This window comes from Apodemus sylvaticus, chromosome 12 (assembly GCF_947179515.1).
Source record: "Apodemus sylvaticus chromosome 12, mApoSyl1.1, whole genome shotgun sequence".
NCBI lineage: Eukaryota > Metazoa > Chordata > Mammalia > Rodentia > Muridae > Apodemus > Apodemus sylvaticus.
The window spans coordinates 59,795,974-59,814,146 of NC_067483.1; the positions used below are offsets into that span (position 1 = coordinate 59,795,974).

Below are 18,173 nucleotides of genomic sequence, written 5' to 3' on the forward strand. Positions count from 1 at the left end.
TGTAAATAAATACTTTCATACAAAGAGCTGCAATGCAGCCACTTGATGAAATGATTATTTTTTTTAGTGTAGAATAGAGTTTATTCAGGGCATGGGGAGGGGTAGTAGAGACAGAGAAAGGCAAAGAGTATGTGTGTGTGTGTGTGTGTGTGTGTGTGTGTGTGTGTGTGTGTGTGTGTGTGTAGAGGAGTAGCGGCTGGCCATGAGCACATGGAAAGAGAGGGGGCAGAGGGAAGTGGACAGAGAGGAAGCAAGAAGGTAAGAGAGAGATGAGATGGTTATAAAAAATGCACAGCAAGGCAGGAGACCCAGAACTGAGGCTCGGGATGAGCGGTCCAGAGTATAGGGCTGGGGAAGTGGCTTCATGTTTTCTGTATGTACACAGGACCTGCCCATGTAAAAAGAGCCAGGCATGGATGGTCCCATGTGTGCCTATGACGCCAGTGCTATTGGGAGTGGAGGATCACTGCAGAGTGCTGGCTGCCAGCCCAGCTCTGGATCATCAGGATAACCTGTCTGAAAAGAATAAGGAGGAGAATGACTGAGCCTGATGCCTGTTGGGGAAAGTATTGGCTCAGACCCTCCAAGGCCAAGTTCTCAGAACAAAAGAGATGTATTCGCCTCAGAGGGATGGAGGGCAGGGAAAAAGAGACAAGGACAGGAGATGGAGGATTAGGGAGAAGGAGAAATGAACAAGGGAGGGGGAGGGGTGTATCTCCTAGAGGACAAAGGACTGCCTCTGGCTAGAGAGGTGACAGACATGGCCTGTAAGTGACAGTAAAATGGAAATCTCTGTATTAGGATGAGGGGTTTAATTTTAATTGGGCATGTAAAGTAGGTGAACCAAAGGGAGATTTTGATTGTTGGACTTTCATACTTTAGATGGACCTTGGCAGTCAGCCTCAGGAGGAGGAAATGGCCAAGTAAGGGAATAGACCTTGGTGGCAAGCTTTAGGAATGTAGTCTAAGGGTTTTTATCAAGGCAGGGGGGGTGGGGGGAGGCAAGGCCAGCCAGAGCCACGCCCACCACACTTGAGCTGGCCAGAGTCCCTTCAGTACTTAATGTCCTGCTGTCCTCCATGTGCGCTCATGGGTGCATGCACTTTCCCCAAACACATGTGTATACACCACCCACATATATATCATACACATAACCTGACACATGTTGGATGACAAGACTTTTCCTGGGGAGATGCTACACATAAATCTATTCACCCCAGATACAGAGCACATGACAGAACAATGCGCAAATACCACCAAAGCCCAACTTGGTGAACCCTAAGTTTTACCAGGTTTTCTTATAGGAATTTAGGTGAGGGGTTAGTTACAGGAACAGAGGGCACTCAAAGACAACTCTATCACCAAAGCCTGTCCTAGCATGGGTGACACTCACAAAAGCCAGGAACCTCTAGCACTCTGTGCAGCCTGCAAGCAGCTCAACAGGTTAGAGTGTCCGGTCCAAACGATTCAGTTGATCTAAACCACCTCTGTCAAGCAGCTTGGGGGTAGGGGGCTAGTTTCTGCTTCTCCTAGGCAGCTGGTTTGGTCTCAAAATCCTCTTTGCAGTTTGCCTTCTCTTCTGAGACAATTCTCTGCAGTTCGGCTATTCTGAGAATGACTCCTAGCAGGATTATTGCTTACTCTGGCATGGAGGTACCTAGTGAATCTGATCAGTTTCAGGGACTTCCTGAAGATATTTTGGGTTTTTTAACCTTCCAACTTAAGACACTTCCCTGCAGGATAGAATGTTTCAGTCTCGGGGAAACTAATATACAATACACACACACACACACACACACAGAGGGGGGGAAGGGAGAGATTGATTCAAGGCCAGTGAGCACAATGGTGCATGTTTATAAAACTCAGAATTTGGGAATCAGAGGAAGAGGGTCAGTAACTCATGGTCATTCTCAACTGCTTAAGGAAGTCAGAGCACAAGTTACATGAAATTTGTCTCAATCAGAACAGAAACAGGCTAGTTTAAACTATGTAATAAAGCCTTGTCCCCAAAACCAAATTCTCACCAGAACAGTCTTAACGTGACTTTTGCTTTTACACATTTGAATCTACCAACATCTCAAATGGCTTGCCAAACTCCTGAGAACACAGTCATGAATGGCCCCAACATAGCACGAGACCAGAGATTCCTGATTGTGATTATATTTCTTGGTCCTAAGAGCTTTTGAATGATTCTTACTACCATCTACCTGACTTTAAAGAGGTGACACATCGATATGTAGAAAGTTTATTACATTTCTTGGGAGAAAACATTATAGTAAGTTAGAATAAACTCTCCACTAACCATCTGCAATGTTCTATTAGGCAGGGCCACTTGAGGCTTGTTGCTGGTAAGTTCTGCTTTTCCACCAGCAGCAGGGGTGGGGGCAGGTTATCCTGGTGACTGCAGCCTTCAAGTTTCTGTTAGTTCCTTATTAAAAGCAAGTAGGAGAAATGTGCTCACTTATTTTGCAGAGCAAAACTCAATTCTGTGCAACTTGGGCCAATTATAACCCTCCTCATCTGGTTTTGGCTTTCTTCCACCCCAGTCCATTTTCAACTTGGACGGGAACAGAAATGGCCAGTGACTTCATAAGCTCAGGGCAGGCCTACTTTCCAGATCCTTTAAAGACATCCAAAACAAAACGATCTTGGCATGGTGTGGCTAATGAACAGGACTTATACCAATAAACTTTAGTTCTTTCGGAAGAATGAAACAACTACTAATGTGTCCACCTCTCTTTGTGAAGCATGTTGGTTGTCTTTCGCTCTCTGCTTCCTTTCCTACCATTCTCTCTCCCAGGATACTGAATGATTCACCATCCACCTAAATTTTCCAAGTTTCTCATTCTGAGACTATTACTCCTAACAGTATTGACTTCAGTCTGTAGGGAGCCTCTTGAAGAACCACACCCGCCCCACATCCATTAAAGAACTCTCATAGGCTGAAGCATTAGCAGAAACCAATATTCTAAGATCCCATAGCTCACAGGTGGTGAATCTAAGGTGAATTAATATGAATCTAAGACACTGTCTTAGTTAGGGTTTTACTGCTGTGAACAGACTCCATGTCCAAGACAACTCTTATAAGGACAACACTTAATTGGGGCTGGCTTACAGGTTCGGAGGTTCAGTCTATTGTCATCAAGGCAGAAACATGACTGCATCTAGCCAAGCATGGTGCAAGAGGAGCTGGGAGGTCCACATCTTAATCTGAAGGCTACTAGCAGAATAATGACTTCCAGGAAGCTAGGATGAGGATCTTAAAGCCCACATCCACAGTGACACACCTAATCCAAGAAGGCCACACCCACACCAACAGGACCACACCTTCTAATAGTGCCACTCCCTGAGCTGAGTATATACAAACCATCATAGACTCAAATCTTCCAAGTAGCAGTCTGTGGTCCTTATCACAGGGGATTTTAGAGTTAGTTAAAGTCAGTTGAACTGCTCCATACCCTGAAAGGTATATCACAGAAGTAGAAAAGTGGGCGGTACCTGATGCATGGTGCCTACATCACAACCAAAACTGCGCCATAAGAGGGTAGTAATGCTTAGATATTTAGAACCTTCAGTATCCAGTGAGCATTGTGAGCCTCACGGTAGTCTTGTGCGACTTTCCAGTCGTCCCCTGAGCCTGCATCTCCTACAGTATGGTTTTTAAAATGCCTTTCAAAGCATTTACATACTTTAAAGTATATTGGAATTTTTATTGTGGTCTTTATGACTAGTGCCGCTGGAGTAGAGATCCTCTACAAGATCCTACACCCCACATCGGCTAAGCCTGTGCCGTATCAGTTATTAACTCTCCATCATTCATCTCAGCCGCAGCAGGGGCTCTGGAAGTATTTGTTGAATGGCAATGAAGTTTGGATGGGAAACAAGGAGAGTCACACCAACATTATTGAGAACCACAAAAGAGAGGATAGGTTAAACTGTGTTCTCACACCGGTTAAGGGTCCCCAAAAAGAGCACTGAGAAAAAAGATCAGGAAATAATGTATGTTTCAAAAATGTTAGCCATGTAACAGTCATTTCAACGCTAGCCAATACTGGTTGGTGCTTTCTTGATGCTAGACATTGCTCTAACTATTTCAAAGCACCTTCTGAAATAGACGAGAAAAACCTCTGGGGTAGATAATAGTGTCTGTTCCTGTTTCAGAGCTCAGGAAAGTGACTTAGCAAGGTCAGGTCAGGTGAGACACCTATAATCAATAAGGAATTGAGGTAAGGCTTGAACTCAGAGGGCCTGGACCAGAACACTCGCCCATACTTGCTTGCTCTGGCTCCTCCTTGTTCACATTAGTCCTTTGTATTTAACCATAAGCCAGGATCTACTACACTTTTCGAAAGTATTAAATCAACAGAAATGAGATAAAATGGTTCCTGCTATTAAAACCCCTCTACATTTTAAGGGCAGATTAATTTCTCAAGATCATTTAGAAATTTGCTCATGACAATAAAAGTAGCAACTCTGGAGATTTCTATTGCCCTGGGATGGCTTAGAGGGTCCAGATGCCTGCATAACGATGCCCTCAGGTGAGAGGACACAGTCTGTCTACTTGCTCTTTTCCAGGGCTTCTATAAGCGGACCCCAGACTACCTGCAGATTAGAGAGTGGAAGAGGATGGGCTGCTTTCCTGTCCCCATGGTTCATTCCACCTTCCTGGTTGACCTCAGGAAAGAGGCCTCTGACAAGCTGGCTTTCTACCCCCCACACCAGGACTACACCTGGACCTTTGATGACATCATTGTTTTTGCCTTCTCCAGCAGGCAAGCAGGTACTGTTTGTGCTCTGTGTGTGGGCTGCCATAGACACACTGCAAATGACATGCATATTTAAAAACACACCTATCTCAATTTCAAGTCTGTTAGAGGCGATGAGGTGTTTGTAGCAACCATGCCAGAATTCTCTGTGTTGCTGTCCCCAAGCACCAAAGAGCCGGGCTAGCAGCCACACAGGACTCCAGTCCTGTTTAGTGAGGATCTAAGTTGGTGAAAAAGACAAAGATAATAGGGGCCTTGGAAATCTCACTGACTCTAAAGCTAATGGTATCGTTGTTGCTAATTACAAGAATCCTGTTATCAAATTGGAACCTAGAACAACACTGGTTCAGTCTCCAGGCTTTGCAAATGGAACTGTTTCTTCTCAGAAATAATCTGTGCTGCTGTAGTGACTCTGGCCCACAGTTCTTAACAGCCCAGATTCTTTCCACATTACCTTTCCATCACTCAGGAGGCATTACCCTTAGTTGTAAGATCCAAGATACCTCACCACCCATCTAGGTAGGCACTGGGTTGTAGGACTCTGTCCCTGTCAGAGTCCAGTCCAGTCCAGTCCAAAAGTTGAACTCAACACTTCTGTGCATGTCTCCTTAGCCAGAATTTAGCAAGCTGTCTCTTCCTAACTGGGAGGGCTCAGGATGTCATTGGTATTCTGTGCAGTCATAAAACCCAACCCTCTCACTCTTGAGAACGGATATCAGAAGCAATCAGTGGTCTCAGCCTCCATCTCTGTAGAAGGGGAGGCATAGCCAGACTTAGCTGCTGAGTCACTAGACCACCATTGGCACTGGATTGTGTGAGCTTCTTGACAAATCCACATCAACAGGAAGGAACGGGGTTTTGGTTTGGTTTTTCTTTTTCCACCCTTTTCTTCCTCCCATTCCCTCAGGGAGGACTAATTCACCAAAAACAGGTCAGGAAGATTCATGGTTTTACTAAGGCAAACTCTCCTAAGTACCTCAGGCCTGCCTGACAGTCCTTGGGCCTATTAGCAATGTATCATTTAGACTCTAACAAAATGGGTCAACAAAACCAAGAAGATGGTGAAATATGACTATCTAAGTTATGGTAAAAATGATTTTCCAAAGCTTCCTGATAGCTTGCTAGAAGGCGAGAATATCGATACCAAATCCAAGCTGTGACATGCACATAGTCATAGATGTTCCACTCACTTGTGTGTGTACATTTGAAAAGAAGGAGAATATTTTGTAGAAATGGGAATGCCGGTTTCCATGTTTGGTAGAATCATTTAGACTCTTTGGCCAGACATAGGCATTTAGAGGCCTTATGTTAAGGGAAGGACGGGCACTCCTCATATGGTCTGGAAGTTTGCACGAAAGTCCTTGTGTCCATGTTAATAGGAGCTGCTTCTTAATGTGTAATTTGCTGTGACATCTCCAGGGCCAGAAACAGAAGCAGGGCCTTCCTGTTCCAGCAAGTTCTGCCAAGTCTTTGCTTTGGATTCTGAAAAAAAGGATGTTTTAAGAAGCGAGGCTTTTGATGATTATGGTGATGGTCAGTGCCTAACAGAGATCTCCTTCATACCTGGTGCACAAGGCATCTTTGTGACCCAGGAATTAAACGATGATGTATCTATTTTAAACTAACACACAGGTCAGGCCTGGAAGACAGGTGCAGGCTATACTGGAATGCTTCATCTTTGCTATTTGTATTGTCTCTTCACCACAAATTCATGCATTATTTGCCAGGCTTCCCAGACATATTTATGAGACATTAAAAGCAGATATAGATCCTCAAGGCTGTTAGCAAGTCATCCGAGGGAAACAAGAGGCAGAAAAGGAAAGAGGCGCTAGAATTATGCCCAGCATTATAGAGTCTATATTCTTTGGGAAGTTCAGATCCTTTTCCATGGAAACAATACGCTTTTGAGAGCTATGAAGACTGAGGGCCAGAGTAATGGTGCTGACTACAAACAAGGCAAGAGAGAATAGCTGAAGGCTACTGCCACACCTCGTGTTCTAAGGTTATAGCTCATTGATGTTTTCAAAAGAGGTTTAAATGGACCTGGGAACCACCTAGCCCAGGGCACTTCTCAAGGCTGTTTCTTTCTTCCTACTTGTCGGACTGGAGAGATGGCTCAGCAGTTAAGAACACTGAGTATTCTTCCAGAGGTCCTGAGTTCAAATCCCAACAACCACATAGTGGCTCACAACCATCTCTAATGGGATCCAGTGCCCTCTTCTGTTGTGTCTGAAGACAGCTACAGTGTACTCACATATAACAAATAAATAAATCTTTAAAAAAATAAAAAGAAAAGCATGTTCCTTTCCCCTGACAGTCTAGGGTGAAAAATAGCTGTAAATCTTTTGTTTTCATGGTTCCAAAGTTCTCTGAATGTGGGTTATCCATCAGAACATCAGTTTTAAAGCATACCTAAAGAATCAAGTTGTCTATACCAGACAGGACCTTGGGACCACATAAATCCTACATCTCAGATTATAGACTTTGGCAAACGTGAATGATAGAATAACACATTCCAAGGGTTTGGGTGAGCTATATAACTGGAGCAGAGAGCAGATGGTCATAGAAGACTCTCTGTAGCAATATGATGACAATGACAAGAATTCACCTCCCGTGTAACTAGTGATGATGGTTCTGTGTCATAGCCATGGGAGCTCTCTTCTGTACTAGTCAAGAATCTTCCAAGTAATTCATCCACTGGGAACCAAATAAATGTATGGTGGTTGGGAAAATCTGCCTCTGCATCACTTGTTCTGGTCCTAAATGCCTCCCAGGGGAGAGATGGCAGTCCCAGGAACCAATGGCCTTGAGACTATACTGTAAGCTACAGGCAGAGAGAGGTTGGAACTGGCCCTCAGGGACAGAGATTTGGTACTGATGAGTTACTTTGTGGCTCTGAACCAGACACAGCCCATGTCTGATATCTCATCCCAGGGATTATCTATCTGTCTTTGTGATTCACAGGTATGTGAGCTCAGGAAAGCATTTGGTTCCTTTATTAAGAAAACAAAGCACTTCCCTGTAACACTCACCTTTCCTTCCCAGAGATTTACCAGAAACTGTTACTACAAGACATTCTCAGAGACTTGATATAATTATCAGTGCATCTCCCTATTTTTATATTATCCATTCACATCATTGAAAGAGTCCAGTGACCTAAGATTTATGAAAACGAACACTCTCAATGTATCACTCTTGAAGATGGCTACAGAGGCATAGTATTAGTATCTTTGAATGTAAGTAGCATACATTCCTCTTTTCTTGCTTGCTTTCTTTTCTTCTGCCTTATATTTCCCCTTCAAAATCAACTCTTCATTATAGAAGATAGTAAGTTAGTTCCCTTCCCTTGGCCTTCATTCTTCCTATCACCTGTCCTCTTGATGTTATTTAATATGCTGGGTGTTAGGGGTGGATAAATAATTCAGTAATTAAGAGCATGTGGTGTTCCTGCATAGGCCTTAGGATTGGTTCCCAGCACCCACATGGTGACTCACAACTGTGTACTTTTAGTTCTAAGAGGTCTGATGCCTTCTTCAGTCCTCCTTGAGCGCCAGGCACCCATGCGGTACATGGACATACATATGGGCACTCACAAGCACACACAAATAAAAATAATTAAATATTTTTAAAAGACCTTTAGGTTTTTATTATAATCACATGATCCTAAAACACCAAGAGGAGTAATTTTTCATATACTATACATTTTTCCTTTATCAAACGTAGTCATTCTGTGTGTGTATGTGTGTATTGTGTGAGTGTGTGTATGAAATGGAGATCACTAATACAATTGAAAGCTTATTACTCATTTTCTTAAACCCTCTTATTGTATTCACAATTATCAGCTGTCCAATTCCACTTGGAATTGTATGAGACAATTCCAAGATGTCTCTCTTGAAATCTTCTGAGGAACTCCAATCTCTGAGCTTCACAGCCATCAACTTGGGACAAAGTTTGATTCTGTTGTACATCATCTTTCTTGTGTCTTGAGTCTTTCTTGTGCATGATGATCTTTCTCCTTTTCCCTCTTACTCTCCTCCTACTACTTGTCTTTCTCTTCATCGTGTAGTAACTTCCTGAGAAAGTGTGATGGGAGGTAAATGTTCCAAGGATTTGCATTTCACATCTGGAAATGCCTTCCTCGTACCTGCTCACCTGATGGATAGTTTGGCTAAGTATCATATCACCTTTTAATGGAAGCCATCGGAAGCTAAATGATAAAAGGGGGAGGGTTGTCTGAGTACCACAGAGAGGCAATGCAAACACTGTCTTTTTCTTCCATGTTCTTGGTTAATTACAACTTTGTAAGAAGTCACATTCTGGTTTGTATCCCCAGAAGTAGTCACGTGAGCAAATAGCACAGCTTGTGAGTTCACTTAAACAAGTCAGAGGAGGTGACAGCACCCAGAGAGACCAACCAGGATCAGTAAAGGTGGCGGACAAAAGCCCTTTTCTCTCCTTGTTCGTCTCCGTTAATGCCCCAAGACAGCTTCACTTGGCTTGGCAGGTGTTACAGCTAACTGCTGGAAATTTCATCTGTCCCAAATAAAGATGTCACTATGTAGATAATTTCCTCAGGAAAACACTGATGATTGTAGCAATTAACAAACCAGAGACTTTAGTGCACCGCCCAGAGGTTGGCAGGTTTGTCCTTGCAACTAAGGAAGCTGGGTTGGTGGCTGGGACTGTATGAGGCCATCTTGAGTCTTCCTTTTTTAGCTGTCTGACTGAACAGAGATGCTTTATAGTTCTCCCTGCTCACTGGTGGAACTGTGGATATTAAGACAGAATAGAACAGAACTAAGACATCATTGACTCTGCCACACTGTAGGTGCTTAAGTTTTGAGGGGGATGCTTTTTTTTGTTATTATTTTCTTATTCTTGGAAATTTTGTTCACTGATCATTCTAAATCCATCCCAGCACAGGAAAAAAAATAAAACTAAGAGGAATCATGGGAAGTTATAAATTTCCTCTGTATCTTTTAAATATTTTGTTTTTCATGGGCTTGGCTTTTGCTTCAATAGTCTGTCATCTCTACAGGATCTTCCTGCACGCTTTCATATCAAATATGGATTTCATTCCTTGACCTCTTCTTATTTCCTGCATGTGGATTAGAGTGTTCCATTCTGCTCTCTGGAACAGGAATTCCTTCTTCCTGTCTGATTGCTTCATGTCCATTTCAAGCCACAAATGTGCTTTTTTTCTTCAGAAAGAAAAATCAATTTCCTCTGGACTGAAGAATGGCTCAGGGTTTTTAAGAGCACCCCAGTTCAGTTTCTGGTGTGTTTATAAAAACACAAAAGCAGAAAGAATATGTTCTATGGGGGTGTAGTGAGGTGTGGGGGAAGGGGTGCCTCAGCGGGCCCATGACAAGGCATCCCTTCCTCCTGAGGAACCAGCCACATGATGGTATAGTATAGAAAAGAGTTTATTCAGGGCATGGGGAAGGGAGTTAAGAGGGTAGTAGAGGCAGAGAAAGGCAGAGAGAGGGAGAGAGTAGAGAAGTAGAGGCTGGCCATGGCCCTGAGCACATGGAGAGAGGGGGAGGGGAGGAAGAGAGCAAGAGCAGGAGAGAAGCAAGAGAGCAAGAGAGGGAGGAAGGGGAAAAATCCCCTTTTATAGGGGACCAAGCCTATCTAGCTGTTGCCAGGTAACTGTGGGGCGGAGCTTAGACAGAATGCTAACAGTTTCAACTTTTTAATAAAAAAAATATTGTGGAGCTCTATAGATAGCTTCCCAAATAAGCCCCTTGTTGGGCTTCAGCATTGAATTCCTGTCAGCCCCAGCTCCCGTTCTTACCTGGTGTGTTTTTTGATTGGTTGACTCTCTTCTCTCACCTCTTCAGGCATCCAGATGTACCTATGCAACAAAGACCACTATGGCTACCTGCCCATCCCTCTGAAGCCCCACCAGACGCTGCAGGAGGACATCGAGAACCTTATCCACGTGCAGATAGAAGCAATGAGTGAGTGACCCGGGAGCCAGGGCAGTGGTGCCTTGCTCATTATCACAGTAACCAGGCCGGCCACAGCCAACTGGGACCAGCCGTGGCCAGCCCTGGATCTCTGCTTCTCAGTCTGACATTTCACGGCTGTAATTCTGTCTAGGCTGAGGCACAGACATTCATCTGCCCTTGTGTTCTTAAATATTTTTCCATGAGATACAGATATGACAAGATCAGCTGGACAGTGGTGGTGCACACCTTTAATCCCAGCCCTCGGGAGGCAGGGGCAGGGAAGCTCTGAGTTCAAGGCCAGCCTTGTCTACAGAGCAAGTTCCAGAACAGCCAGGGCTTCAGAGAGAAACCATGTTTCAAAAACAAACAAACAACAACAACCCCAAATTCGATAAGGTCATTGTTCTCAGGGAGCTTCCTGTTTTGGTGGACAGCTAGATCCGTGAGTAAGTATTTGTTCCACGATGCAATACATGCTGTAATGGCGCTGTGTAAAATGAAGCTAAATCTTATCTTTGTTACTTTCTAATTATATGACTTTGGGCCTGTGGGGGGTATGCCATATATGTGTGCTTGTGCATGCATGTGTGTATATGTGTGTGTGTGTGTGTGTGTATACTAACCCGAGAACAGCAATTATAACTTTAATTTAACAATCATTTATGATGTAACATATACAATGCTGAATACCTTTTGTACACTCTCTCAATAATTGTCACAATAACTCCATGAAGAGCAACTATTATTCCCCCAAATAAAGCTGAAGAAATTCAAGTATAGGTGAGTCTGTCATTCTACCGGTGGCAGATTAAAGTTTGAATCAAACATGGTACCTCCAAATGCCGTGGCCTCAGTGACCACTGTGTTGTCATTGCCACTGAGTCTGGCACAATTTTGGAATTGATATGTTTAATCATCAGTAAGTAAACTTATTGGTGGCCAAAGAAGAAAAGCTAAGTGACCCATCAGTTCTGGAGCATACTGGTGGCGGCTTCCCACAAGGAATCTTGTCTGTGTCTCATGACAGTCAGGTGGGTTGGGGACAGTAGAAAGTGATGCTGGAACCTGGCGAAGAGCACGGGCAGAGGACACTAGTGAAGTAGAGGACATTGGACTTTTTTTTTTTTTGAAGGGAGGGAATTGTGAAGGATTTTGTGCTAAGTCGTGAAGTTAGGTTGAAATTCAGATATAGGGAGATTGCTCTAGGAAGAGAATAAAAGAATGGGTCATGAGCCAGTGAGTGCTGGTCTACACCAGACTGAACGGGACCCTGTGGACGCTGCATGGCACATCAGGCAGAGGATGGTTAAAGTTTGAACTAAAGCAGGGATCATAGAAATGGAAAAAAAAAACTTTTAAAGTGAAATAATGGAAATCAGGATGTAAATGTAAGAAGATGAAGCCAGAGTTGGCCACAGATGAATGAGCAGCAAGAGAGCTATGGAAAAATCTCCAGTGTCCACGTGATGTTAGGAGTTTTAAATGGACTAAGCCTTTAAAAACCAAAGTTTTAAAGAGAAGCACACAACTTTATTTTAGACCCACCAAGTTGTCTGTGAGTAGTTGTTTCCCATTCTCTCCACCTATAAATTTCCCTTGCACCATATTAGTCTCGGGACACAGAATACATCCCACTGCCTCCCGTAGTTACTGGGTCATGATTGAGTGGAGGGACAGATGCACTAAGGACAGAAGAGGGTTAACTCACTGACATCACTTCTTGGACCAGCCCATAGGAATCTCTCTCTCTCTCTCTCTCTCTCTCTCTCTCTCTCTCTCTCTCTCTCTCTCTCTCTCTCCCTCCCTCCCTCCTCTCTCCCTCTCTCCCCCTTCTCTCTCTGTGTATGTGTATATGTGTGTGTGTTTATGTATGTGTGCACATGTGTATACAGATGTGGTTGAATGTGCACATATGGAGGGAGAAGACCAAACGCTATCTTCCTCCATCACCTTACTGAACCTGGAGTTCGCTGAGTGGCTGAGCTGCCTGACCAGTGAGCGGCTCAGGGAACCCATCTGTCTCTGCAGCTCTCCCAACCAGCACTGAGTTATAAGCATGCACTATCATGCCCAGCTTTTACATGAGTTCTAGGAGCTGCACTCAGGTTCTCATGCTTACATCTCGAGCCCTTTACCCACTGAGCCATCCCCCCCCCCACACACACAGTGCATATGTGTGGTTTCCGTCTCGGGCCCTAGGGACAAGGTTGTTATGTTATTGCCTTGTGCCTCAAACACCTCACATAGTGCTCTGGCCTATGGTTGGGGGCAAAGAAATGTTTCCTGACTGTATGATCAGACGTTTGAAGGAATTAATAAGTGAGTGGAGACTGTGTTGACTGGAGCCTGAAGAGCCATCCCGAACCCAGGCTTTGTCACCTAGAAGGGGAGAATCACTTCAGGTTTGTTTTTGTTCTTTCTTTGTAAAGTGAAGATAACTAACTTTGAAGAACTGAGAGTAAAGAATGATATATACAATCAGTTTCATAAAATAATAAACTGTGAGAATTACATATGCACATAAAGAAGTGTGACAATTATATATTACATATATAATAATTTTCATAAAATAATAGTGTGATAATACATATATACAATCAGCTCTATAAAATATGAACTAAAGGGTGACAGTTATTATGACTCCATCTAGCTCTTCATGAAAATGCTAATCCTTATGGTTACCATTTCATGGCTTACAGCCTCGACCCCCACACAGATGGCGGCTCACAGAGTGACCGACTAGACCTTGTGCTCTCTTATTTTCTTCCACATGCCTAGGCATGGGAAAAGTTCTCCTACATGTGGTCGATAGGGACCTTAATAATCATAATTTACAAATATGCACAGCTCCTTTTCTAGCCAGGCAGACTTCATCCGAGACAAGCCGGTGAGTTCTGCCTTTCAATCTGCTCTCCCCACACATGGTCGCCCAGGCAATGCTATATATGGTATTTTATTTAATCCTTGTGCTTGTTGTTTAATAACTCTGTTAAGCATTCCCATCTTCAACTTTACAGCCCAGGACACAATTGAAATACTAAACCAATTGGAAACTCACAGGCCGCTCTGTGAGTCTAAAAATAAACTCACGGGTCTTTCATACAAACCTCTCCTTTAGTCTCAATGATTTGTTTCATGAAAGAAAAAAGGTTGATGGTTATAATGCAAAAAAAAAAAAAAAATGTGACCTGAAGTCCCATGTAGGAAGTTACACTCCGGTAATGGTGAAACCATAGCTGTAAACTTTCTAAATGGAGCTGAATGAGCTATTAAACAACCCAAGATCTGGATTCCCATAGGCAGTAGAAATTAGCTACTGACAGTGTTGTTGGTAGATGATTGAAGCATTGGAACATGTCATTTTTAATGAGGAGATGTGGGATGCATACCTGTGGTATAAGTCACTTCACAAAGGTATTAGGAAGTCAAACCTTTTATAGCCAACCCTCAATTTTCAGAGGATCACAGTTTAACTGAGGAGACAGGACTCATATTTACTAACATGCCACTAACAATACAGTGCACTGTGAACTGAGCAGGTGCAAAGGCAACAGGAATTTAGAACAGAGAGAGGTTACTGTGGCCGGTGTGCTCACACGCAGCCCTGAGACTTCTTCAGCTGATGTTGGAGAGAAGTGAGAAGCTCAAAGGAGAGAACTGATAGTCAGGGCACCACAGGATGAGGAAGGAGACAGGCAGACAAACGACTTCCGTCCTGAACAAAGTGGGCTAAAACATTAGAAGAAACTAAAGTTTGAGAGGTTGAAGTGGCTTGAATAAAGTGGTCTTTAATTGGACAGTCCAGATGAAGTAGACTATCTATCCTAAGGAAGCAATGAAGGTTTTAATATAAAAGGATCAGGCTATATAAACTCAGTACATGCACGGTGCATAATTTCTCATAATAATGAATTACATCAATGGAGAAATCAAGCAAAACCTTGCCACCACAAATTTGTATTTTAACAGAGATAAAAGTAATATATTAAGGAAGCTGTTGCATTAATATTTGGGGGATGAATTCCAAACATAAAGAACAATACATATAAAGACCACTAGAGAGGAGAAACCTTGGGAGTGATCCAGGGCCAGAGGCCAACATGGTAAGGAACAAGGAGCTGGATAGAAGGAGATGCAGCCATGGATAAATGCAGAACACACTAGCCATGGCAAGGAATTTGGATTTTATCCTAAGAGCACTGTGAATCCATAAGGTGGTGTGATGTGATTTATGTCTTTTAAAAGATCATTCAAGCTGTGGTTTGGCTATTAGAGTATAAGGAATTAATACGTAGCTCATGTTTAGAGATGTTAGTGGTTGAGATTTGAGCTGTAGCAAGAAGGTAATGAGAAGCAGACAGGCTTAGGGTACATTTGAATGGCAGAGTCCATTGTGTTTATAGGAGCTTGGAGGTAGCCCATGAAGCAAAGGGGAAATTAAGAATGTCTCTAGCACTGAGGTCCATTCAACTTATTGAGCCCATCATGTATGCTTGAAGTATTTATTTCAAATCTGAATAGAGAGGCTAGGATATACATGGATCTGTGGGTTTAGGGAAGAGATTCCACAGAGAAAGACATTTAAGACTCATAACATCAAAAGGATATTTGAAGCCAAGGAATAATGTGACCTCATGTAGTAAAGCAAAAGAGGACAGATCCCCAGAGTAGACAACAGCCAGAAAGTTGGGAAGGAAGCACGAGTTATGTTTTGAGAAAAAGCCAAATAATGGTGGGAAGCCAGCAAAATGAGGGCAAAGAAATGATGTTCAGTAATGTCGGGCTAGAGCTCTGTACCAGCTACGGTGGCTCATGCCTGCAATCCTATCCCTTAGGAGGCTGAGGGAGCAGCCTCGAGAGTTTCAGGCCAGCCTGAGCTACATAGAAAGTTCCAGAGTAATCTAGAGTACAGAGTGAGACCCTGTCAAGAGAGGATGGGAGGAAAAGAAAGAGAGCTCTGATAGGGACACAAGCTGGTTAGAGCGGACCAAATAGAAAAGGAAAATGAGAAGATGGAATTTTGATGGAGTGTGGAACAAGGAAAAGAGGCAAAGCTGCCGGGAGAGATTTGCTTCATTTGTATTTGTTTTGACCTGGATTCTTAGTGCTATCTGTTTGTTTAAGGTAAGAGTCTGCAGTGTGTCTATGTGCTGATGGGAAGGAGCCCAGATAAAGGGGAACTTGATAGTTTGGAACGGAAGGTATCTGTAAGGTTGAAATTCTTGGGAAAACAGTCCTATTGCCATAGCCTAGAACAATAGTGTAAGACAGTAGTTCTCAACCTGTGGGTTGTGACCTGTTTGGGGGGGGGGTGTCACATATCAGATATCTTGCTTATTAGATATTTACATTAAGATTCATAAAAGTAGAAAACTATAGTTATGAAGTAGCACTGGAATAATTCTATGGCTGGGGATCACCACAGCAGGATCCTTGACCATAAAGTTGGGTCTCAGCGTTAGGAAGGTTGAGAAGCACTTCTCTAATGGTTGTGTTCAGAAGAAATAAGAATCATCTTCCTTTACAAATAGAAAAGCACAAAGCAGAGATGTGGGTGCGGCTGGCTTTGTGTGTTTGGAGGAAAGAAAAAAATCTAATTGGATTCTGCATATTTTCTTGGACTTGGGAAATTAGTTGGAGATACCAGAAAAATCGGGGCACAGAACAAATCTCTAAAACACTAGGAAGTAAATTCACTGTTGGTGCCATGTCTGATGGGGTCACTTGCCGACTTGGCATTGATTTGTCACTTTGAAGTGACTCACACGGTGAATTTGTATAATGTGTCTCCTGGTCTGGTTTTTTGGATGCTGAGTTAGTGCTCAGTTGGGTATAACCAGCATTATGGTCTTATAAAACAAATACCAATGGTAGAAAATTAAGAATGTTTACAGGGGAATAGCTAGGGTAGTAAGCAAGGTAAGGCGTTTGAGCAGAGTAGACCTGAGTCCTAACAGTAAGGTCCTAACTCCATGAATGCACTGAGGTATATGGAGAATTTTCTTCCTGTGAGAGAAGACTGGCAAGGCAAATCTTGTTAAGGCAATTGTTAGTTTCAGGAATTTCCTGAGACTTGTGAGTTATTTACTTCCTGAGTCCCAAGATAGAATCCTGGATAGAATGTTTAAATTCAGAGGAAACTGCTGCACAACAATCACTATCAGTTCTGTTTGTGTGACCGTGGGTGTTTCTGTGTATATGTGGTATATGGGTCACATGCATATGTGTGCACCTACATGTGGTATATGGGTCACATGCATATGTGTGCGCCTACATGTGGTATATGGGTCACATGCGTATGTGTGCACCTACATGTGGTATATGGGTCACGTGCATATGTATGTGCCTACATGGGGAAGCCAGAAGTTGATACTGTGTGTCCTTTACTTTTGTCCACAGCATCTCATACTAAAATCAGAGTTTGCTGATTGGCTGAACTGCCTAGCCAATGAGTTCTGGGTGTCTGTCTGTCTCCCCCACCCTGCCTCAGGAGTTACAGATGTGCACAACAACTGTACCTGGACTTTGCATGGGTGAATTTAGGTTTCCATGCTGGTGTAGCAAGCACAGTACTAACATATCTCTCCAGCCTCACTGATAGTTTTCTGAGCACTTCAGCAACCAGTTATTACTTAAAAGTTTTGTCATCTTATCATTTGAAGGGAAATCAAATTGATACTTGAATTTATATAAGACTAATAAACCTTCAAGGCCTTCTCAGGTTCTTTACAAAAGTATTACCAAGTACGGGAATACATATAGTATATAAAATTTGCTTTTTTTTTTTAAGGCATTGAAGTAACTTCTAAAAATGTGATACTTGATAGAATGTCCCTCCCATCTGAAATCTTTTCTTATTCTTGTACCAAGTTCTGAGATGTGAGGCAGCTCTTAGAGCTAAGCTGGGGCTAAAACAGGAATCTCACAGTTATAGCCTATTTAGATAGGATAAAAGTGGTCCAGACTCTGGAAGTTTTAAAAGATTAGAAAATACCTGTCTTCAAGGAAAAAGATTATGTTTTGTAGTTCTTTTCCCATGGATCACAGTAGGAAACAGCTATAAGTATTTCCTCTGCTAATATACTGAATGGATTTGCATGCAGGTCTCACCCAAACGTTATAGTACAGATAGATACATGTATTATCCCAAACTTATGTACAAAGAAACAGATCTCCAAGGCCTTCTAGGCCAAGGGTCAGGTTGATGGGTCTGACTCCTGAGCGTTTTCAACCATCACCCTGCTCTGCACCATCGTATTCTTAGAATGAATGTTAATGAAAATGAAAATGGAGCAAATATTTCCACGTGCAAATGGACAGGTGCTCTAAAGCCACTGCACCGACCGTTAGTGCCTCGTGAAGCTGCTCAGTCCTGAGGAACTTCAGAACGGTGGTCCCCTGCCCTGGTCACCAAGCATGGCTCTCAGCCTATCGGAGTGGTGGCAGAACTCTA

The 18,173-nt window shown here is 43.0% G+C and overlaps 1 protein-coding gene across 1 annotated transcript in view; it reads left to right on the forward strand.

Annotated features, from left to right (window-relative positions):
- The window catches only part of Colgalt2 (collagen beta(1-O)galactosyltransferase 2), a 99,891-nt gene that overhangs the window by 65,176 nt on the left and 16,542 nt on the right, over nt 1-18,173 (forward strand). Inside the window, exons 5-6 of the mRNA XM_052200960.1 lie at nt 4,576-4,780; nt 10,610-10,729. Coding sequence (XP_052056920.1) covers nt 4,576-4,780; nt 10,610-10,729 — 325 coding nt within the window. The remainder of the gene's footprint in view (nt 1-4,575; nt 4,781-10,609; nt 10,730-18,173) is intronic.